This window comes from Myotis yumanensis, unplaced genomic scaffold (assembly GCF_028538775.1).
Source record: "Myotis yumanensis isolate MYYU_CA2020_CCGP unplaced genomic scaffold, mMyoYum1.0.hap1 SCAF_3, whole genome shotgun sequence".
In the NCBI taxonomy this organism is placed as follows: Eukaryota; Metazoa; Chordata; class Mammalia; order Chiroptera; family Vespertilionidae; genus Myotis; species Myotis yumanensis.
This window is the reverse complement of record NW_027223754.1, coordinates 158,302,323-158,325,269: the sequence shown is the minus strand read 5'-3', so window position 1 is coordinate 158,325,269 and position 22,947 is coordinate 158,302,323. Positions and strand designations below refer to the sequence as shown.

The window sequence follows — 22,947 nt, the reverse complement described above, 5'->3', positions numbered from 1 at the left end:
ATGCGCTGTCCCTCAGCCTCTGGTCCCTGCGCAGGACAGGCAGCGGAAATTTCCCAATTCGGCCACAGGGCAGGGTTCTGTATTCTTCTGTCAGTTCCCATCCTTACACTTCTTTCTCCCACGCCTAGTCTTTTCATGATTTATCTGTCCAGCAACTTACTTCTAGTAACACTTGTCTACAGATAGGACGAGAAGTCCTCTTGGTCAGCAGTCGCCAACCTTTCGGACCTCACGGACCACCAGTGGTCCACAGACCACCGGTTGGTGACCACTGCTCTTGGTAACAAGCAGGTCTTCTGGAAAGGCTGTCAGTTTGGGAAACTAGGACCATGCCCATGAACTCTGACTGAGGCAAAGCCTAACAGCAGGTTCAAGTCCACTCGTTCCAGGTCCTTGGTCTCTCAATCCTGCGGTGGAGACTGGAGGGCCCAGGGACACAACCGCCGAGACCTCTGTCCTGTCCGGTGCTGTGTCTGGAATGTTTAACTTGGAATAAGTTACTGACCTGGCGCGCTGCCTCCTCTGCTTCCAGAAATCTGAAACTGCGCTCAGCAGATGCATCAACATGTGTCCAATGGTGTGTGCCTGTGTGTCAGAAGCAGGGGGGAATCTGTATCTATAAGCCCCCTGCTCACTGGGCCCAACCTGTAAGGCTCTTAAGCTACCAACCACTGCTCAGTGGCACAGAGCTGAAGGCTTTCTACCCAGGAGTCCAGGGTGTAACCTGGGGTTGCAGTCAGGGCTTAGCCTAGCAGCGCAGACAACACAGTAAAAGCACTTTCTTCCCTTATGCCCACGTAAAAGCCATGCCAGCATCTGATGCCCATATCACTGCCTCCCCGGACTCGGGCTCCAGAAGTTTCCTAAAAAAACCCCAATTTTCTATCTGTCATGTCCCAGGCGACCCGAGTCCACTTCCCCGAGGTTGTGCTCTTCTCACGGGTTTCACTCTGGCAACCAGTTATCTCCCTGGCAGCATATCTCCTCAGGGCCTTGGGAGGAGAGGGAACAGGCTATGCTGACTGCAGCAAGGCTGCTCAGCTCAGCATTTACTGAGCAGTGACAGGGGCCAGGGCCAGGCAGTGTGCTGAGACCCAATGGACCACATCACACCCTTCCCTGTCGGGGTACATTTGTTATCAACCTCAGGAATTATGCCAAACCTCTGCCTCCTCTGTTAGACCTTCCTCTCTCCACTCCAACATACCGCGTCACATGAATTAGATGGCACTGGCAAGACAACTTATGGCCAATTTTCAAGTCCAACTAGACATTGGCTGAGTTCCACTTCACTTTCTGGGCCAGAGGATCCCCTCAGGGATGTTCTCCCTGAAGAAGTTGGGTCACTGACTTAATTTTCCACTAAAAATCGGTCAAGCCCTAGCCAGTCTGGCTAAGTGGATAGAGCATCGGCCTGTGGGCTGAAGGATCCTGGATTCGATTCCGGTCAAGGGCACATGTCTGGGTGTGAGCTCAGTGCCTGGTAAGGGGTGTGTAGGAGGCAGCCAATCCGTGATTCTCTTTCATCACTGATGTTTCTATCTCTCTCTTTCTCTCCCTCTCCCTTCCTCTCTGAAATCAATAAAAATCGATTTGAAAAACAAACAAAAGACCAGTCAACAAGTTAACCCTGGGGAATTCCAGCTACAGGGAAGGAAAAGGTGCTGCTTAAATCTGCTGAGCAGAATACTGAGACTCAGCGGGTGGCTGTCCAGATCTCCCCAACTCCAGGGATGAGCATGATCACAGTAAACAGGAAAAGAACTCCCATTTCCAATTTCCTTTTTTTTATTCTAAATAAAAACCACACTTTGTGCCGAACAATGGAATATAAAAGAATCAGATGTACAACGATTTTAGACATCTACTATTTGGGAAAAAAAGTTTACAAAATATACAAAACTTTACAGCAATAGATAGTAAACACTTAAATATTAGGAGGTCAGTACTTATTAATTTAATGGAAGAAGTTACACATCAACTGTTCTCCATTTCGTAAGAGACTTTAGCTAGTAGAAGAGGGAGGGGAGGGTGGACTGGACAAAAGAAGGGTGTTAAAAAAATACTGAAATCCAAACAATTCCATTTTCATCCTGATGTCAACTTTACGATGATAACCACATTGAAATGAATGCTGTGTGCCCTACTTCCTCACTCATTCAGTGCAGGGTTAGGAAAAGGGAGGTGTAGCGACTCCCATATGGGCACAGACTTCTCCACACAGCCTACTCCCATGGCAATAAACTCGGTGTCCATCTATAGTGGGATTTAAACTCATTTCCACATAGAGTAGTCTGGGAAAACAGGGCACAGCAGGAGGCCAGAAGAGGAAGAAAAATCATCAGTAGCAAAACCTCACTGGGAGAAGGTATTGAAGCCCAAAGGCTTGTCCTGGAGACAAAGAGAGCTGACAGGTCAGAAGAGAAGGCAAAAAGAACTTTTACCCATTTTCTGGTCCTTAGGGGTCACCTGGGCCAGAGCCCCACTCCCACCCCCTTTCTTCCCAATGAGCCATGAACTATATACCCCACGGAGTCTTAAAATTTAGGACCCAATATGAGGGTACAGCGGAGCTTGCCAGTGGGGCAGCGGGTCACAGGAGAGCGGGATGATGACCCCCTCCTCTGGCCACAGCAGCCTCTGCTCTTCATCCCAGTGTGCCATCCAAGGGCTACCCTCCTCCCCTAGGAAACAGCTGAGAACAGCCTCACGCTTGGTTTCATGCTCCACAATTGCCATCTTGGAATTCTTAGACGTGATTTTTAAATAAAGGGCTTTGCCAATTATGTAGCCAGTCAGGAGTACAGAACAAGAAAAAGGAGGAAAAGGGAGAAGAAATGACATTCGAGGGTCAAACTGAACCTCAGAACGATACAGCAGGAGACAGTGCTAAACTGAGTTCCAGGGCAGAGGGCGTGACAAAATCAGATTGAAAAAATAAAAAACTCAAAATAAAATCAATACCTTCCACTAGGTATCCTAGAGTGCCCTTTGCCACACTATAGTGTTTCAAGTAAAACAGCTCAGGAAAGGGTGAGCTAGAGGCAGGGGCGGCAAACATGACCGAACAGAGGGAGGGTTGGGTGCGAACACAGGGGACATGTGGAGAAACAGGGTTTGGTCATTGAGCCTCATGAGCTACTGACCCTGCTACATGTCTGACTGCAACCAAGTGGGCTGCCCTGACCAACCACTTGGCCTCGGGAGGATCCCGGGGTGCAGTTTTTTGTTTAGTGTTTCAGGGGCAAAGTTTCAAGGATTTGCTTTTTGGTTTACTGGCAAAAAGGGAATACTTCACAGTTTCAGGTTAAGTATACAGACTACCCAGCATCCATGACGCCCTCTGCTAAGGAAAAGGGTTTGCCCAGCATACTCGCTGGGTTCCAGTACCAGCTCCCTCAAACCTGGCCATTCAGAAACCAGTCCTCACCAACAGTCTGGGAGGGATCGCTCAGGCTTGAAAAGCTTAGCAAACGCGACGGTAGTCTTTTACAGACATTCCTCCTTAAATTTCTATAGGTCAGTGTGGGAAAAGGAGAAGCTAGTCAGAGATGAAGAGTCTCAGCACTGCTTTCCTGACAGGAATGTCCCCAGGGAAGATTCACAAGTTGGGTTAGATGGTGAAAAGTGGCCATGTGTACAAGTCCCTTCATGTAGTGGTCACCCCAGCAGAGAGCCATGCACTCCAAGTCGGAGGCTGTGTAAGTTTAGGGCTGGGGAGAGAGGCAGCAGGTGCACCAAAGATGAAGCTCTGGTTTGCCTCTATGTCTCAATACAGCTTTCCGAGTTTAGGAGGGATGAGAAAATGTGCAAAAAGGTCCTTCATGTGACTTGGTCCCCTCAGCCCGGTCCCCAACCTACTCCATTACAGGATGGGAGGAGGAGGAGGAAAGGCCTAGGAATTTAACAAGCCCCAACTTTCTAGGACTTACATCAATTGCCTAAAGGGTTCCCTGGGTATATTCTGTAAGAGCCTATCTGGGGAGAACAAAAAGAATTTGCCCTGTTTAAAGGCTTGAAACGTTCTCCCCCAGTTCTAGCCTATTTCCCAAACCTCTGGCCAGGATACTCCCCTGGACATGGCTCCTTGCTGGGGAGAAACTCATTTTCCTGAAGTCTCTTATCCAAAAGAGATGCTGGGTAATATGCATACAAACATAAAAATAAATAAATATTAACGTCCAAAAAGGCTTTGTGAGTTCATCAAAACCACTTGCTTGTGAAACAGCCCGGGGTGCTGCCGAGTCCCACCAGGAGCAGTGTCAGGGCCTAGCTCAGGGACTCCCAGCGCTGGCCCGAGCAGGTGAGGTAGTGTGTACTGAGGTGAGCCAATGAGTACGTGAGATCAGGGCCCTCTCATTCAAGCCTTCTTTGGGCTGGGCCCCCTCAAAAGCCAACTAACAACAAAGCCCCCAGGGCTGGGCAGAAATGTTTCCCAGCTACCGAGGGAGGGCCTGACCGAGCTGTCAGCCAATAGCGCCCACTGGCGGCAACGCAAAGACAGATCAGGATAAATTCCAGCAGGTCAAAAGTCAGCTGCCAGAGCTCCTGCCCAGTTGCACAAAACAGGTTACCCACCCGGGACAGAGAGGCATCCCGCTACACACCACCAGTCGTCGGTCCCTTTAATCCTGAAGGGCTTCCAGTCCATCACTCCACCTCACGGGGTCTTCTCATCTACACTACAGGTCAAACACACTTCTAGGCGAGAGACGGATATAAATTAAGGCAATGCTGCTGCTGTCAGAGACAACCCCACTTCTCCAACAGAAAATTCACGGTTGATGGAGGTGGCCAGATGACAGGTGACTGACTGTATCAAATGGCTCCCTGTCCTCTTTGCCCCACAGGGAAGGCCTGATGTCCTGGGCCACCACTCCATGAAATCATGTTTCTTTGGAATTGAGGAGAAAAGAGAAAGCTCCCTTCCTGTCCGTCCAGGCTGCCACTTCTGGTGGCCCTGCAGGACCTTTTCTGGTGGCCCTGGCCAGGATTCATCCCAAAGCTTTCTGATCTAAATAGAAAGCTTAGTCCCCAGTTTGGATCTAGCTTCCAAAAGATCTTACTGTCCAGTCAGCAGATTAGAGGCGTGGAACAACAGGCACCTCTATCCCTGTTGCCTTTTCCCTGCTGAGGGCCGGGAAGGGAACCTGAGGTGAGCTGCCCTGCTGACTAGTCTTTTCTAAACGACCACACCGCCAAACTCTCTCACAGCTGGTTGTCCCCGATGGAGGTCTGGCATTATACCCACAGTGACAACTCTCTCCACCTCCTCTCTTCAGTGAGGCTGTTGGTTGGGTTTCTTAGCAGCATAAAACTCGAGAGGCTGGGGAAGGGGATCTAGCTGACACCAACTGCCTGACGAGATCCCAAGACCAGCCTCAAAAGAATAAAAAACACAGCCCTTCATGGGCGAGAACAGGTCAGGAGGTAAACATGATAGGGCCGCTGCTTCTCTAAAACAGTAACAGCTCATGTGCTATTCTTTTTTTCTTCTTTAAACGCAAGACAGAACAGAATTCCCAGCAAGGCAAAACTGTAACTTCGGCTAGGGTGGGATGAACAGCCACTAGAAAGTCAATGTCCTGGCTGCCACCTGGGAGCTCCCCTTGGCTCTGGTGGGACCCAGTCAGCTGTCCGGGCTCTTCTCCGCCTCTTTGGAATGGATAATGTACATGAAGGTCTGCTCAATGGTGAAGTCGGGCGGGAGGCTGCCTTTGTGCACACCCACGTGCTTGCTCATGAGGTTCAGGGTGGAGCTGTAGTGGCCACAGACTGTGCAGCGGTACATGAGGGCCCCTGAGTGCGTCTTCAGGTGGCACTTGATGGTCGAGCGGCCTCGGAAGAACTTGTGGCACACCTTGCACTGGTACGGCTTCTCGCCCGTGTGGATCCGCCGGTGGTAGTTGAACTCACTTGTGTGGGCAAATCTTTTGCCACAGACCTTGCAGCTATACTTGCTGTTCCCAGGTTGGCCCTGTAAAGCCAGCTCCTCACTCAGGAACTCCTCCGCTGGCAGCTTCCGCTTCGGGAGAGCTGGGTGCTGCAGCCCAAAGCCAGGCCGGGGGTCAAGGCCGCTGCTGCATTTGTGCTGGCTGACATGGTAGCGATAGGCAGCCTCCGACTTGAAGCTCTGGCTACACAAGTGGCAGCGGAAGAGGGTGTCTTCCAGGCTTTGGTGCACAGCCATGTGCTTCTCTAGGAGATGCCAGTCCACAAAGCTGTTCGCACAGACAGAGCAGGAGAAGACCGAAATGCCGAGATGGGAGAGCATGTGCCACATGAGGCTGCAGAGGTTGAGGTGGCGCTGGTCACAGACGCTGCAGGCCTGGCCCTTCAAGGTCAGATGGTCTAGGATGTGGCCCCGGACCACGTGGAAATCTTTGGCCAGTGCCTTCCCGCAGGCAGCGCATTTCAATTCTGCGGAGGCTGCCCCTGAAAACAAGCCCAGCTTCCCCGGCAGGGGGTCATTGGGGTGGACAATGATGTTGTTCTCAAATATTCCATCCCGTCGGTGGAGCGTCAGCTGCCACTGGGTAAAGAACTTAGTTTCACACATGTCGCAGGAGAAGAGGAAAATCCCGATGTGAGACAGGACATGGGTCACCCGGGAGTTTCGGTCCTGGAAGTGGGTCTCGCATACCTTGCAGTTGCCTGTCAGCAGGTCCACGTGGTCCCGAGCATGCTGTCGGATCAGCTGAATGTTGGGCTCTAGAACTTTCTTGCACACCTGGCAGGGCATGGCCTTATTCTCTCGGTTGTCATTGTCTCCAAAAGTCAGCTCATCCTCACTGTCATCGCTCAACTCAATCACCTCCTCAGCTGTGCCGATCTCCTCGGTGGGGTCTTCAAACTGCAAGTCGTCATCCCCCAGGTCCTCCAGCTGGAGGTCATCCATCTGCTCAAAGCCTGGGTCTTTGGAGTGGTCGCTATTGCTCAGACAGGAGTTGGTCCCAGTGGTGATGTCTATCGCATTGTCCGAGGGGAAGAAGCTGTTTTTACTGAAGTCTCCATTGCTCTGAAGCTTGTATGGCTGGCAGGAGCTTGTGCTGGTTTGGATGCCCATGCTGGCAGTGCCTACGGCTGGCTGGGTCACCACATTAGGTACAGATGTGAAAGGAGCAGGATTATCATGGTCTTCCGTCTTTGGCGGCAGTGGCTGCTGTGGCAGGGGCAGGCTATGGTTAGAGTCACCGGTAACATTTCTCTCTTCATCTTTATAGCTTCCTCCAGCATCACTAGGTAAAACATAGTTTCTATCAGGACCGAAGTGCTCCCCGCCACCCCGGAGATCTCCAAGGGGATGGGCAGGTTCTGCTGAGCTACAACTCAGGGTGCCCGAGTGGCTCTCACTGGTGCTGGTCAGGGACTTGGCCACGGCAGTGCTCTCCAGGTCAGGGAAGGTGGAGTGGCAGGCCCGGAGGAGGTCCTCCATACCCAGACGCTCAGCTACCTCGTAGATCACCCCAACGTTGATCAGGTCTGTGAAGAGCTCAGACGTGTAGACGAAGCTCAGAATCTTCTCGAAGTTGGCGGGAGTGATAAAGTCCACCACATAGGTCCTGGCGGCATCGAGCCCAGTATTCAGGAAGAGGTTCTGGAAGTAGCCAGCTGCGCAGGCCAGCACAGCCTTGTGGGCCGGGAAGGAGCGGCTCCCCACCACGATGGTGACATCGCACATGGTCTCCGAGAGCCGGCACTTGTTGAGTTCCTTCAGCAGGTTGTTGGGGTGGTTGGTGCTTTGTAGTTTGATCCTCATGCCCATCTTAGCAGCTCCTGTGAAGTTGCCTCCTTATCAGCACGGTTAATCTGTGGACAGCAAAGGGAAAAGATGGGTGGCCAAACGCATCCCTGCAGGCGGGGTCTCTGCAGGAGAAACCACTACCAGTCGGGGTGTTTCTAAAGCCTCAGGTGGGAGCAGAGTGAACAGACATGGGGAGCTGCTCCATTCTGCTGAGAGCAAGGAAACATGACAGAACGATCACCCCTCTCCCTGCATAGACCCAAATACAGAGCTGTATGACAAAAGCCAAAACCACTGAAACAAATCTGATAGCTTGGTCTTTAAGAGTCAGTAAGAGAGGCTGTAGCTAGAGGTATCCGCTCAGACACAATCTTACACTTCATGACCAGAGCAGCTGGCTCCAATGAGTTTCCTCCTAAACACATGCTGTCCTGCCTCATTACGCATGTTCTCTTCCCTTACGACGTCAAATGTCCTGCACATGAAATTTGAACAGTTAGCAACGCTCCTTTCGCTGCTGAGGATGCTCCCTCCACCTTTTGGTTTTCTAACATTACGTGTCCTTTCAGTCCCTAAGTAAATCTCTTGCTCGCTCTTCAGTTCCTCTCTCTCCCTACCTGTACTACCTGCCTGCTCGCTCCTCTCCATAACCCAGAGCCATTCAGATACTGATCTGCCACATTCCTTGTCAGCTGTGGATGAAGTTAAAATGCGACAGAACCCAAAGGAGTCAAGCAAAGCAGAACGCAACTGTGGCATCTTAAATATGCTGCCTGCCTTTCCACCACCCTCTCCAGGTTTCCTACTCATGTTGACAAGAACTAAGGGATTTACTTGCTGCCATGAGAAAACATCTCACTGTGCAGGTCCAAGACCTGCTCGACACACCTTTCCCCGGGAGCCTGCATCCCGAGGGAGGGGGCCCCGGTCTGCTGGCTCCTGTCCGCGCGCAGCCCCTTCTCCACCCGCACACTCCACTAACTCCCAACTTTCGCCGGGCGCTCCGGGCATTGTCTGGGTGCCAGCCAAGCATCTCCCAGGCCCTGGCGGCCACACTCGGCCGGCAGCGGGTCGGGGCGCTGGGCAGCCCGAGTGGGGGTCGGCGGGGGCAGGTTCAGAACTTCCGAGGAGGCACCTCCACCATCCGGGGCGCCGGTCTCCCCTCCGGAGGCCGAATCCGGGAGAAGGGGCATTGGATCGGGCCGGGGCACTCCGTTTGCGGGGCAGCCGGCACCTCGGTCCCTCCCTCCCCGAAGAGCCGCGATTCCCCGGCGACTCCGGAGGGGCGGGGGTGCGCGGGGCGCGGGGCCGCCGGAGGCCAGGGACGGGCGGCGGGGCGGCGGGGCGGGCGCGCGCCGGCGAGGGGAGCGGGCAGGAGGGCGCCCGCCGAGAGCGAGGAAGGCCAGGGCGGGGGTCGGGCCCCGGCGAGGGCAACCCTCGGCCCGGCCGCGCTTACCCGGCTCCGCGGGGCCCCAGCACCATCGCCGCCGCCGCCTCACACAAAGGCCCCGGCCCGCCGTGCCCGGCCCGACGAGGAGGCGGCGCCGCCGGCCGCGGCCAGACTCTCCATCCGCCGCGCCGCTCGCCGCGCCGGCCCGGGCCGCCCCCGCCGCCCGGCCCGCAGCGCCCCCCGCCGTCCCGGAGGAGGCAGCGCCCCCCGCCGCTCGGTCGCAGCGCCCCGCCCAGGCGGGACCGGGAGCGAGGTGTGCGGGTCTCCCAGCCGCCAAGCCTGGAGGGGGCCCCCGCGCGGCCCGGGACCCCCGCTCGGCGCCGCCTCCACCCCCGCGCGGCGCTGGGACAGCCGGCCGGCCCCCGCTAGCAGTTTTGGGGCGTTTCCCGCCACCCCACCTCGGTTTCGGCTTTTCTGAAGCGCCGATCCGCCAGGCGGAGGACCGCTCCCTCCTCCCGCTGGTCCCGATCCCAACTCCAAGCTCCTGTCCACGCTCTGGTCGCCCACCCTGTCCCCCGGCTCTCCCTCCCCAGGACGCAGGAGCTCCTCGGGCTCCAGGCCCTGCAGTTCCAGCCTCTCTCCTATCTCCCTGCGGTGATAGGCAGCCGGGCGCAAACCCCCACGCAGGCACAGGGAGGGCTCCGTGATTCCTGGATGGAAGGATGGACGGACGGACGGATGGGGAGAGAGGAGCACACAGGACGGTAACAGCTGATCTAAGCCGGTGTGGCTGTTCAGCGATCATCATCAGCTCGTTTGTGTCCCCTTTCCCGCAATCTTACTAACTGGTGGTAGGTTATAATGAAAGCAAACATTCTCCTAAATGCTGCCAAACACGAAATATTTATTAGGAAGGGGATGCAAAATCTCTATCATCAGCTCAAATAAACTACAACCTGTTCTTGTAGTTAGGGGGCAGGCAGGACCAAACAGTTCTGCCAGGGGCTCAGCTGGAGACTGACACATGAGGCCCCCACCAAGTGCCCTGAAGTGGAACATCAGACAGCCACCGGACTCCAAACCTCCGGCAAGACTCTGAGACACTGGGCCGCAAGGCTTGCAAGAGACTTGGGCCTGTTTAGCCTTTCCAACCAACTACTTTAATAACCTGGAGAGAGAGAGAGAGAGAGAGAGAGAGAGAGAGAGAGAGAGAGAGCTGGCCCCAAATGGAGTCCCTTGTGCTAAATGCACATTAACAAACCAATTGCCGTTTCAGCAATAACTAACCTAATTGCAGTTTCAGCCTCTCCCAGGAATGTAATCTTAACCAGTCAGTCTGGAATTTCCTGGTCAGCACTAGTGAGGTAATTTGCCTGATAGGCCAATGCCGGGCCCCCAGAGGAAGGTGACCTTGCCCAAAAACAGCCCACTCGCCCTCTCTGGGTGGCTCAGTGGTTGAGTGTGAACCCAATGGAACCAGGAGGTCATGGTGCCATTTCCCATCAAGCATATGCCTGGGTTTCAGGCTTGATCCCCAGTAGGGGGCATGCAGGAGGTAGCCAATCCAAGATTCTCTCTCATCATTGATGTTTCTAGCTCTCTCTAGCTCTCCCTTCCTCTCTGAAATCAATAAAAAAAATATATATTTTTTAAAAGATTGCAGTGTTTTTTTTGGTGTGTTTTTTTTTTTTTTAAAGTACATTCTTGAGAAGAATCAGTCTGATATTCTGAGCCTCTGCATTGGTCCAAGACGGTAATCCTTGAGATGGCGCAGTGGTCTGGCTAATGGATGCCAGGTGGGCTGGATACAGGAATATTCTATCCTTGGTCTTTTCCGGGCAATCAGAGACTTATTTGGAGGTTGGGTGTGTATCCAGGCATTGATGAAGAACTGGAATTTCAAAACTTTAAGTTCCCAGGCTAGTTAAAACAAGGATAGAATCATTTCCTCATGCTTCAACCTACTTGATTTTAGTAATTTAGCAGACTTAACTATAGCGACTTCATTTTATTTCTTTCTATCCCTCACTGACGAAAAGGGGTCACATACTAAACCTGACAAGCTCAGGGGAGGCCTGAATGGTGGGCCTTTCAAACTCAGAGACTTACAGGAACCACATAGGATGGTCTGCAATTAAAACTTGCCAGCTAGGGGACTCTTCCCCCTCCCCACGTGGGAATCTGTACTTGTTCTTCAATAAATTTCCACCTTTGCTATAATAATAATAATTATAATAATAAATAAATAAATAAATAAATAAACCTGCTAGCTAAACGTGACTCATGGAGGTCAGTCATGTCCTAGGCCAGTATCTTTCTTGACAAAGGTCAATCTTTGCCTTACCTGAACCTATGCCTTTTTTGCATCTATGATAACATACCTTTGGAATGTCAGACGAATCCCCTTTTCCCAGACCCCTTTTCCCAGACAATCTCCCACCAGAACACAGACCACAGAACCCCTCATTGTTACCTTGCTCTCCCGAATACAATCTCTATGTGCTGTAAAAGTTACTTATTAACGATCCTGTACCCTCTAGTGTAAAAGGAGTATTTGTCTCTTCATTTAGTTTGTATCCAATGTCAGAGATTCCCCCCCCACCACCACCACCTCTCCCCATCTTTGCTTTCTTTGTCTCTTCATTTTAGTTTGTATCCATTTTCCCGGCTTTGCTTTCTCTCACCTCCCTAATCTATCATCAGCAAATTTCATATAACCCTCCTTATGCCTCCTCCTTTGATTGTACTGTATAAAAATAAGGTACAAAATTGTCATTCTTGGAGCATTTTCTCAACCGTTGATATTTTGCTTCCCAGAAATTGTCAGTTTGGCTCAAATAAGCTCATAAAAATTCTCATAGGTTTGGATGTTTCTTACGTGGAAACTATGTCATGAAGTCTCCATAAAAAACGCAAGTTCAGAGAGCTCACGGGTTAGTGAACACTTGGAGGTCCCGGAGAAGAGAGTTCAGAGAGAGCATAGAAGCTCTGTGCCCCTTTCCCCATGCCTTGCCCTACGCACCTCTTCCACTGGCTATTCCTGAGTGATTTCCTTTTATAATAAACTGGTCATCTAGTGAGCAAATGGGTTTCCTGAGTCTGTGAGCTGCTCCAGCAAATTAACTGAAACTCCAATCTGTAGCTGATCAGTCAGAAGCATCGGCGACAACCTGGGCCTGGATTGTCATCTGAAGTTGGGGGCAGTCTTGTCAGAATAAGCCCTCAACTCATGGAATCTGACATCATCCCTGGGTAGCTAGTGTCAGGGCATGGCTTGTTGGTATAGGAAAACCTCCACACAGGCTGGAATGGGGTTCGGAACCTTTTAGTACTGAAGTCTTTTAAAAGTGCATCACCACGCAGTCACAACAGCCCCCAGGCACTAAGCTACATGACACGGAGAAGGGCTGCGAAGTCTTGTTGACCAGGTATTTTGGGGCATCAACCTCTTTACTACAGGAGGATGAGGGCCAGGATTACTTCACGAATTCTCCAAGCACAAAACAGGAATCTGATTTAAAATGTGTCTCCAGCTCGGCCAGTCTGGCTCAGTGATTTATGAACCAGAAAGTCATGGTTCGATTCCCAGTCAGAGCACACGCCTGGGTTGTGGGCTCAGTCCCCAGTGTGGGTCGTACAAGAGGTAGCTGATCAATGATTCTCTGTCATCATTAATGTGTCTCTCTCTCTCTCTCTCTCTCTTTCTCTCTCTCTCTCTCTACCTTCCTCTTGGTTTGTTTTTTTTAAAATATATTTTCACTGATTTTTTACAGAGAGGAAGGGAGAGGGATAGAGAGAAACATCGATGAGAGAGAAACCATCCGTCAGCTGCCTCCTGCATGCCCCCGACTGGGGATGTGCCTGCAACCAAGGTACATGCCCTTGACCAGAATCGAACCTGGGACCCTTCAGTCCGCAGGCCGACACTCTCTCCACTGAGCCAAACCGGTTAGGGCTCTACCTTCCTCTTTGAAATCAATAAGAAGATATTTTAAAAATATGTAAATAAATAAATTAAATAAATAAAAGGTGTCTTTTTCCTGGGATCCCCAGCACGGCAATGTTTTCCAGTACTGCCACCAGAGAGCAGTCTTCCTACATTTTTGCTCCTGTTGGCAAAGCGCTTGTCATCTCAGCACACGTCAGACTCTCACGTGTGAGCAGAACCAACTCCTGAAGCTGCCATGACCCACACAAAGTCCCCAGCCTGCAAACAATTAAACCCTCTGGGTAGATGATTCTGAGAAGCCAGCAAGATGACTCGCGGAAGAAAGGCTTGAGGATCTGGGGTGAGGCCATTCTTTGACCTCTAGCAATAAACCTGACGCCAAAGACACTGAGGTGGGCTCTTCCTCCTGCCCAGCCCTACAGTGCAGCCATGGGTCCAAAGTGCCCAGCCGGGCTCTGGAAAGGGAGGACTTTCATGGGGTGAAGGGGCCGCAGGGCGTGGCCTCTGGCTCCATGGCCCTCTCCCCGAGCTGCCCTGCGAGAGCTGAATGTGGACTTGAATCAGGGTAGTTCAGGGGCGTGGCCAGGGCCCTTGCTCCAGGCTAAACTAGGGCGCCTGGGGACTCCCCAGGCTGTTTCATTAGGGCACAGGAGCCCCTTGGGACCCGGGGGCTGTGATCGTTAGAAGAACAGATTAACAAAAGACACCCACATACACCTCATTTCAATGCCTTACACATACTGTGGACGACTAGACTAGCTACAGGCTGGTGACAGTAGCATTGTAGAAGAGCCTGAAATAAATGTTTCCCTCTATAACAGCTAAGGTGGCCACTTAACACTGTGAACTCTGCGTCTGGTCACATCTCACCCCCACCACCTGCCGCAGGGCCCATGCTTGACATTTGGGGGCAGAAGAATGATAGGGCGCTCGATGCCTCCTCCTCCTCGGGGGCCAGGTCTTCGCACGGCCTTGATCCCCCCTCCCTCCTCTAAGTAGAGTCAAATTCAGAGGTCAGTGTCGCCCAGCCCCATCCTAGAAATTCAGATGAAGCGCTTCAGAATATGTGTTTTTCTTTATCTGAAGCTAGTTTGTGAAATTCGTCGAGTGCAAGAAACCATCTTCCAAATCCACTTATCTATGCTTTCCATCACTAAATAATCTCCTGATGCTAATTGTATGAAACACTGAGTAAGGCATTGTCGGGAAAATTGCTGTGTACAAAATAAAGAGAACTCTAGTTAGATATATTTGTGTACGTGCAAATCAGATGTCCATATGTAGGTATGTATGATGTGGTTGGAAGAGTTAAGGAAGAGAAAAAAAAACACACCGATCCACCAACCAAACAAATACATCCATCTGGTCATAGGCAGACGTCCTTTATTGTTGAGGGAGCCGGGGGAGTCTGCAGTCAATGCCGGCGGGAACTGGGGGTCACCGCGCACTGTCTACATCAGCGCTGGGTAAAGGGATGGGGCAGTCTCAGCACGAGAAGAGCACAGGCTGGGAAGAGAAGGGAAATCGGGGATCGTGCACCTGGGGATCCGAGGGGGTGACGGGGGATTCGCGATGCAGCCAGGAGGACAGAGATGGAGTGCCAAGGACCAAAAGGTGAAATCACATCTTCTGTCTGGAAACACTCCCACCAACCACCTGCTGGGGGAGCAGAGGAGGGAGAAGGGGCGGGGCATCTGTAAGGGGGAAGGAGAGAGAACAGAAGTCTTAGCACAGCTGTCCTCAGCCTGTGAACTGGAGACCGGACTCTCCAGCTGCAGGTGCTTGGCCTTTTCCAGCTGTGCATTTCTGAGGCGACTTGTAAACACCTGTGCTCGTGGGCTAGGGAGGCTCCCATAAAAAATGTAGCGACAGCCCTAGCCGGTTTGGCTTAGTGCAGCGGTTCTCAACCTGTGGGTCGCGACCCCTTTGGGGGTCGAAAGACCCTTTCACAGGGGTCGCCTAAGACCATCCGGCATATCAGATATTTACATTACGATTCATAACAGTAGCAACATTACAGTTATGAAGTAGCAACGAAAATAATTTTATGGTTGGGTCACAACATGAGGAACTGTATTTAAGGGGCCAGAAGGTTGAGAACCACTGGCTTAGTGGCTAGAGCGTTGGCCTGTGGACTGAAGGGTCCCGGGTTCCATTTCGTTCAAGGGTAGGAGGCAGCCAATCAATGAGCCTCTCAAGATTGATATTTCTATCTCTCCCTCTCCCTTCCTTTCTGAAATCAATAAAAAATACATATTTTTAAATATAGCGACAGAAATGAAGATTATATTATCCTAGCATCCCCACGAGCCAGGCATACACGCAGCCATGGTGCTAATGCTACTCCTCTTTCCAGCACCCGCCCCCCCCCCCTCCCCCCCACTCCCGCTCCCTGGCAAGGACAGGCCCAGAGACCACTTCCTTTCTGAGCAGTTTCACATGAATGAAATCAGATGGTACAATGATCTTTGCTGATTCATTTCATCTAATCCCTTTAAATGGCAGCCACCAGGGACCGTGTGTCCTCTTCTTCCCGGCACCGTGCGGTAGAGAATGCTCCGTCCATGGTGAGATTATGAAGGCGCAATTATGAGCCTGGTCCCTCTGAAAGAGCCTGTGCTCAACAGCAAGCAGTAAAAGTAGATTTCCACAATGCACTTGTTTCTGCTATTTGTATAAAATACTATGGCAAAAATTGCACTGTAATTATCTTTATGGCTGATGCATCACGCTGGGGGAGAGTATGTCATCCAGATATAGTTGCCCGTGTAATTATCTGGCTGTCGGCAGAATTGAAATAACCGTCTAATGAGAGCAAAATGATACGGTCAGTACCATGTAATCAGTGAGTTACGATTATTATGGCTCTTTGCGCCCTCTCACCCAGCACTGACTTGGAGGGGGGCGGACCTCGTCTCTGGGCCCAGGGAGTCATGCACAGGCAGTTGAAGCGAGAGCCAGCTCCTGGGCCCGTGTCTCCCTTGAGACCAATGAGTGTGGGTGACAGGCACGCCGGCAGAGGGGCCACCGACTCCCTGTGGTCACGGAGTTCATTCTCCCCCCACCTCCTCTGTCTGTGGAGCCAGCGCAGCAGTTGAGCTGCTATTGCTGGGCGTGGGAAGAGGGTGTCCAGGCGGCAGGCTCTGTGTTTTGACTAGACACTTCCCAGGGGACTCACGCTTGCACACCAAGTGAGAGAGCTCAGCCCACTCAGGCCTGGGTTCCGCGCAGACCGCCCTAGGCAGACAGACTGGAGCAGCAGGGGGAGCACCAGGACATTGCCCGCACCTCCCAGGCCCAACAGGCATAACAAACCCTACACAGAGCTGTGCCCGGCACCATCCTGAACACTTCACGCCCACAGCTCCACCACGGGCTGTCCTCACCCCGTCTTTCAGGCGGGGAAGATGAGGCACAGCAGGTTATGGAACTTGGCCCCGGGAACACAACTAGTGAGTGGTAGAGCAGGGATTCAAACTCAGGCCACGCCCTTACCCATTACAGGACACAGAGCGACTACGATACAGCTTCCAGCCCCTCCCCACTAGATTTCCGGAGTTCCCTGCATTTCTCCCTACATCACTCTTGAGTAGTACTCCACACTGGGCCCTGTAAGTGGAGATTCTGAATAACCCGAACGGTTCAGCCTGCCTGGGGGGCAAATCGCTTCACCTGTGAATTGGATGTGGAAATTGTAATTATCGGGTGGCGACCTCTCCATCTTTTGCACAGATCAGGAGAGAACAGAATCTAAACAACAGAAGTTGTCCATCAGAAAAGCACCAGGGGACAGAGATGAGATGAAAAAGAGGGCCGTGTGTGTGTGTGTGTGTGTGTGTGTGTGTATATGTGTGGTGTGTGTGTGTGTGTGGTGTGTGTGTGTGTGTGTGGTGTGTGTGGTGTGTGGTGTGTGGTGTGTGTGTGTGGTGTGTGTGTGTGTGTGTGGTGTGTGTGTGTGTGTGGTGTGTGTGTGTGGTGTGTGTGTGTGGTGTGTGTGTGTGGTGTGTGTGTGTGTGTGTGGTGTGTGTGTGTGTGTGGTGTGTGTGTGTGTGTGTGTGGTGTGTGTGTGTGTGTGTGGTGTGTGGTGTGTGTGTGGTGTGTGTGTGTGTGTGTGGTGTGTGTGTGTGTGTGGTGTGTGGTGTGTGTGGTGTGTGGTGTGTGTGTGTGTGGTGTGTGTGTGTGTGTGTGGTGTGTGTGTGTGTGTGTGGTGTGTGTGTGTGTGTGGTGTGTGGTGTGTGTGTGGTGTGTGTGTGTGTGTGTGGTGTGTGTGTGTGTGGTGTGTGTGTGTGTGTGGTGTGTGCTGTGTGTGTGTGTGGTGTGTGTGTGTGTGTGTGGTGTGTGTGTGTGTGTGTGTTGGGTGTGTGTGTGTGGTGTGTGTGTGTGTGTGTGTGTGTGGTGTGGTGTCTCGGACAAGCACGTGCCTCTAAGTGTTGGTGTGTTTGACAGTGTGCTGGGCACTGGCAGTGTATTTTAGGGCAAATCTATGAGTAGCAATGCCTGTAGCATCAGAGGCAATGCCTCTCCGGCAGCCTGCATGCACACAGTCCCGCTCCTCCCCGCACCCAGCACTCCTCACCTCATTCCACGTGGGACGGGTACTGGAGGCTGCCGGAGCGAGGGGCGCTCTCTTGGTTCACATCAGTAGGCGTGCCTGGGTGAAGAAAACTGTCGTTAGGGGGGATCTTTCTGGATGTGGCCTTCACCCTGAACAACAAGGGAGGGCTGGCTATGAAGGGCACCCTGGAAGACACAGCTGGGGAGCAGCGGCGTGCCCCATGCTCGGTGTGGGCGATGGGGCGGAAGCAGAGCCTCCCCAGCCCACCCCCGCTGCTGCAGCAGGACCATGGTATTATAAAGGTCTCCCAGGGAACACTGCACTGCGGCTCCAAGCGGACTGGGTAGAAAGGGCCCGGGAACCCCCACCGTAGCTAAGAGAAGTCTTGTCTTTCCCTCTGAGGACGAATATGAGGCTTTTGACTCCTGCATGTCCTGGCCAGTCCCCTGAACCCTGCCACGCGTTTACCTGGCTGGGTGTTCCTCTTGCCCATGAGGCCCACGAAGAAGTCGTGCATGTCACCTGCAGGAAAGGGCCAGCGTTGTCCCCAGTGACCACCGGTCACTGGGCCCCATGCCCTCGGAGCTCTGGGCAAGGGGTTGGCAGAGACAGGGAGGGAGAAGAGGCTACTCACGCTTCTGGAGGAAGGACCGTTTCTTGGGATCTGTGAACACAAGGACAAGGGTGTGGGATCTGGAAAGTGGTGAGGAGGGGGCTTCAGCTCACAACTCTCCATTCTTCACTAAGCCAGTCTCCTCCCACCTGAAGGGGTCTCCCAGGCCGACTTAACCCCCGGAATCCTGCCCCCCACCTCACCCCCGCCCCCCCACATCCCTCTCCCTAGGCTGCTTCCTACCCTTTCTAGCCTGGCTCAAAACTTTGATCAATTCATCCACCACGGAGGCTGAGTTGTGGCTAGTGATCGCATTGAGCAGGTGTTCGAGACTCGGGACCTTCCAGGGGAGAGAAACAGGGCTGAGGCAGGAGGCGCACACCCAGTCCACTCACTCTCTTCCCACAAGACACAGACTTTTCTTGTGTCAATCACAGCTGAGCCCGACACCTCGTTTCTTTCAGGATTTCCTCTGATTAGGACGGAAGAGAAGCAGGCTCTCAAAGTCTGTGGTCTGTTGGCCACATTCCCGCAGGGGAAGGTGTTAGAGATGCACAATCTCAGTCCTACCCAGGCCTGCTGCGATAGAAGCTGCATTTTAACCAGGCTCCAGGTGACTCCTGTGCATAGCAAGGTTTGAGACGCCCTGGAGAAGGGGCCCCACTGGGCATCCCTGTAGACGGACCACCCCTGTTGGCCTACTGAAGGCCTTCCTGGGGTGTGGCTTTTGCTGCTCCAGGTGAGTGATCTGAGGAAAACCGAGACAGTGGCCCGCTCAGGCTGTGAGCCTCTCCCTGGGCCTTGCCCCGGCTCCTGCCACCCCTCAGTGAGAAGGGCCCTTGGTTCTTTGCTCCCTGGCACATCAGGAACTGGTTTGCCCAAGGATGGGGTTGTCCCCCTGGGTGAGCAAGGATGGGGTTGCCCTCCATGACCCCCCCCCCCCCCCCCCCACTCACAGGAAAGGACCATCAGACAGAGCAGGTGTCCTCTGTGCTCCGTGACAAGCCACAGACGGCACTCCACCCTGGGGACACCTCTGTGACCCTGAAATCCCCGCTCTATGCGACGTCTGTGGATGTTCCTCTCCCTGTGTCTCCCACTGCCTCTTGATCTCTTTTCCTCCCCATGGGTTTCTGCCTCTGGGTCTCTTCCCCTCGCCCTTGTCGCCCTGGCCTCAGAACTCCAGGAAGGCAGCATGCTTAGAGTGACACCACTTCTCCCCCATCCTGCAGATGAACCCCAGATTCCAAGCAGGGGCTCTTAATTGTCTTGGTGATTTATTTTTAGTAACTTGGGCACAGCAGGTGGTCGGTGGGCACACCCCTCACCCCAAGCTATTTAGCTGCAGAGACAATGACAATGATTGTGATTGGAGATTCTCACTTTGAATCTCAGAGGTGCCTCCCTCTCCAGAGTCCACGTGTCCCTGGGCTGCTGAGCACACACAGAAGCACATTGACACAGGATGCCCCCCCACACACACACACCAGCCCAGCTGCCTAGGCACTCGTCTATCCTCCCCTCTTCCCTCCCCAGTTTCCCTCGTCCTCACAGACCTGCAGGAGAAGGGATGGGACAGCAATCTCTCTCTCACTGACGAAGAGGGGCAGGGACTCGAAGCAAGTCTGTCTCAGGAGAATATACCCAGATATTCTGACGACCTCGAGTTGGGACCTTAGGGCTCTGGACACAGTGTCCAGCCCATATTTGGTATTCTCCATGTGTTTTTGTTTTTTAACGGGTTCTTTTTCTAAATTACATTTTATTTTTTAAAATTGATTTCAGAGAGGAAGGGAGAGGGAGAGAGAGATAGCAACATCAATGATGAGAGAGAATCATTGATGGGCCACCTCCTGAACACCCCCCACTGGGGATCAAGCCCCCAACCTGATCATGTGCCCTGACCAGGAATCGAACCGTGACCTCCTGGGTCATAGGCTGACGCTCAACCACTGAGCCAAGCTGCGGGGCTGAACTGGTTCTCGTCTTTTGAATGTGGTACAACTACTGCCACTGCAAGGCTGCCAGCCTACGGTGCCCTGATCCACCTCACAGCCGGAGGAAGGCTGACCACCTCTCCCTGCTCAGCGCACAGCTTCCCAGGCAGCCACTTTCCTCAAATTGTTCACACACTCTGCCCACTTCCTGTAATGAGATGCTAAACAGACTTGAGTTGGAAAGGCAGTTAGACTTCACACACTGAATTTGAAATAAGTTCCACCTATAATCATTGTAAAAGCATTTGTACCAATGTAATCGCTATCGTTTCAAAACCTTAAAACGACTTTCTCCTTGCTCTCCCCTTGTAGGCCTATCCTGACAAGTCCTATTCCTTTTCTTGGAAGAGCTTTGGAAACTAGGGCCTAACCTGTTTTGTGCTTGTTTTTGTTGTTATTTTTCTGTCCTGACTAAGCAGAGGCCAGAGGAGGTCAAGGAGAGGAGAGAGGGAAAGGTTGGGATCTTAGGAGCACCTGAAGTTACAGGGTGGATGAGGGAGTTTATTTGAATTTTGAAAACAAAATAATACACATAATTGATCAGTAAAATAGCACACAAATGACCATTTGGGGGAGAAATTCTGACTGTGTTTCATAACCTCCAGGGAGTAGATAGAATCCCCTCATCCACCACCACCGCCCTGCGCCATCTCCCCCCCTGCCACCCCCCTGCCCCCCCCCCCCCCACACACACACCTCAAAGGAACAGACCCTGAACCTGAACTGGACCACAGGGAACCTTAGACCAACCTGGCCTCCCCCACCTACCCCTCGAAGTACCACCTAATCACCAAGCCAGCAGTCCATCAGATGAGTAGGGCACCTTTTATATACAAGGTGTCAAACCTGTGCAGAGGGACAGAGATCCTTACAGACATACCCAAGAGAGTGAGCACATGAGCTGACCAGAGAGGCAGGGAAACCCAGCCCTCTGACAGAAACCGGTAACTCCCAACCCACCGGCCGCCCCTCCACCACCGCACCTGCCCCTACAGCTTTTGGAACCAGCAAAGCTGTTGCTCCCATGATGTTGCCCAGGACTCTGCCAAGGCAGGCCCAGCCGGAGGGGTACCTTACCTTCCTGTCGCCTGACCTGGGTACCACCTGCTCCTGTGACTCCTCGCAGACGGCCCCAAGAACCAGGCAGAGGGCCAGGCTGGCTGCCAACAGCAGGGTGCCCCGCATGGTGCTAAGAGTGCAGAGAGACAGGAAGGGAAGGTGGGAGGAGGAGGAGGAGGACATAAAACGAGGGGAAACGTTCACCACCAGCAACCTAGCTGGACCCTGCTTCCCAGCCCCCGACTCCCCTGCCCCAGCCCTGGTCTGGGGAGAGTATCTCCGAGCAGTGGGGACGTCCCCTGGGCTTGGTTTCCCTGCTCCCCCATCAGACATATCTCCCCAGGATGTGCACCTGGCAGCAATGAGCAACGGTGCAACGGTGCCGGGACTCCAGGCTCCAAAGGAAGAGGATGGATTTATAGGACGTGTAGGGGTCTGTTTCCTTACTCAGCTGGAGGAGGGGTCCTGGACTCTGTTTTCCAGCACTAGGCAACCCCTAGACTTAGGCAAAACTTTCTTGTACAGAACAATCAGTCCGCACCCAGAGGCTCCAAACATCACTGGCTCTCAACCCCTTTCTTTCTGCCTTCTCACTTCCCAGTGCCCTGATCAAAGGCGGATCAAAGGCGGCCACTTCCTTTATTTCTCCTGCCTCTGGCCCCTGTCCTTCAGTGCCAGCTTCAGTCCTTCCCACCTCCTCCCGCTCGTGCCTACCTGTGGAGCAGCGTGGAGCCTACAGCTGGATGGTCTAGTGGAATCAGGGAGCTGGCGGGATTACTGCCCTGCTCCCCACAAAGCTGGTGCTGCTGCTGCTGTGAAGAGAGAAGCGGAGAGTGGAGGGGATCTGGGAATGTGGCAGGATCTCGGGCTCGGCTCCCTGATAAAGGCTCTGGGAGGGTCTGGGGGAGCCGGGGGAGGGGCCGAGAATCACCAATCCCAGGATGGCTGGAGGGGAGGGGAGAGGCTGGTGGGAAGGAGGGTCTAGGCTGCAGCCACACACACACACACACACACACACACACACACACACACACACCACAAACTATCCAGTGCTCTGGGGTTGCCCAGCAGCTCACTTGCCAACAGCCCCTCAGGGGGGCATGCTAAGGAATATTGGTGTGTGGTTTGTCACAAAATTTGCATGCCGGGTCCAACTCCATAGGTGTCGTCCCAGGGCCTCTTGCTCCTCCTTGCTCACGCCCCCAGCTCCTTGCCTTTTCAGCCTTCAGATTAGATTGCCAGGCGGAACAACTCCAGGGGGTGTTTCACTGGCCCTCCACCCCCAGGAAACCAGGACAGCCAGGGGCAGGCCCCTGAGGGTGGGAGGTGATCCTGGCATCCCCTCGAGTCCTCATTTCATCCTCTGTTCTCCTCTCAGCTGGAGTGGGCCTATCCCCTCGGTCCTCAGATCAGCTGAGGGTCAGTGCTCCTCCTGCTACTGAATGCAGAGACCTCCTGGGTGTCTGGCTCCATCCACCACCGCCCCAGTCCTCGTGCCTCTCCCCTCCGGCACCCACCCCACACTTTCTTGACCCGAGTTAGCCTGACTTAGTTGCATCCTTCTAGAGTTCTAACTCCTGGACCTCCTAATCTCAGAAAGGAAGAATACCACCACAGCTGAGCAGTTCCCCTGCCCTTGC

At 53.2% G+C, this 22,947-nt stretch overlaps 2 protein-coding genes across 3 annotated transcripts; both read right to left on the bottom strand.

Moving 5' to 3' along the window:
• Positions 1-1,776: 1,776 nt before the first annotated feature.
• On the bottom strand, positions 1,777-9,267 carry ZBTB39 (zinc finger and BTB domain containing 39). Of its 2 annotated transcripts, none has more exons than XM_070409944.1 (2): positions 9,201-9,267; positions 1,777-7,809 (listed from the first exon to the last, which is right to left on the bottom strand). In XM_070409944.1, the coding sequence occupies exon 2, from the start codon at positions 7,763-7,765 to the stop codon at positions 5,630-5,632; it is 2,136 nt and encodes a 711-aa protein (XP_070266045.1). In that variant the 5' UTR covers positions 7,766-7,809; positions 9,201-9,267; the 3' UTR covers positions 1,777-5,629. The 2 variants fall into 2 exon arrangements, with proteins under 2 accessions (XP_070266045.1, XP_070266046.1); XM_070409945.1 differs by having other exon boundaries at positions 1,777-8,219; positions 9,201-9,257.
• Positions 9,268-14,470: 5,203 nt separating this feature from the next.
• On the bottom strand, positions 14,471-22,140 carry TAC3 (tachykinin precursor 3). Its single transcript, XM_070407657.1, has 7 exons — positions 22,022-22,140; positions 21,326-21,437; positions 18,495-18,591; positions 18,273-18,302; positions 18,107-18,160; positions 17,660-17,734; positions 14,471-14,777 (listed from the first exon to the last, which is right to left on the bottom strand). Exons 2-6 carry the CDS (start codon positions 21,431-21,433, stop codon positions 17,661-17,663), a joined length of 363 nt encoding a protein of 120 aa, XP_070263758.1. The 5' UTR covers positions 21,434-21,437; positions 22,022-22,140; the 3' UTR covers positions 14,471-14,777; position 17,660.
• Positions 22,141-22,947: the final 807 nt, after the last annotated feature.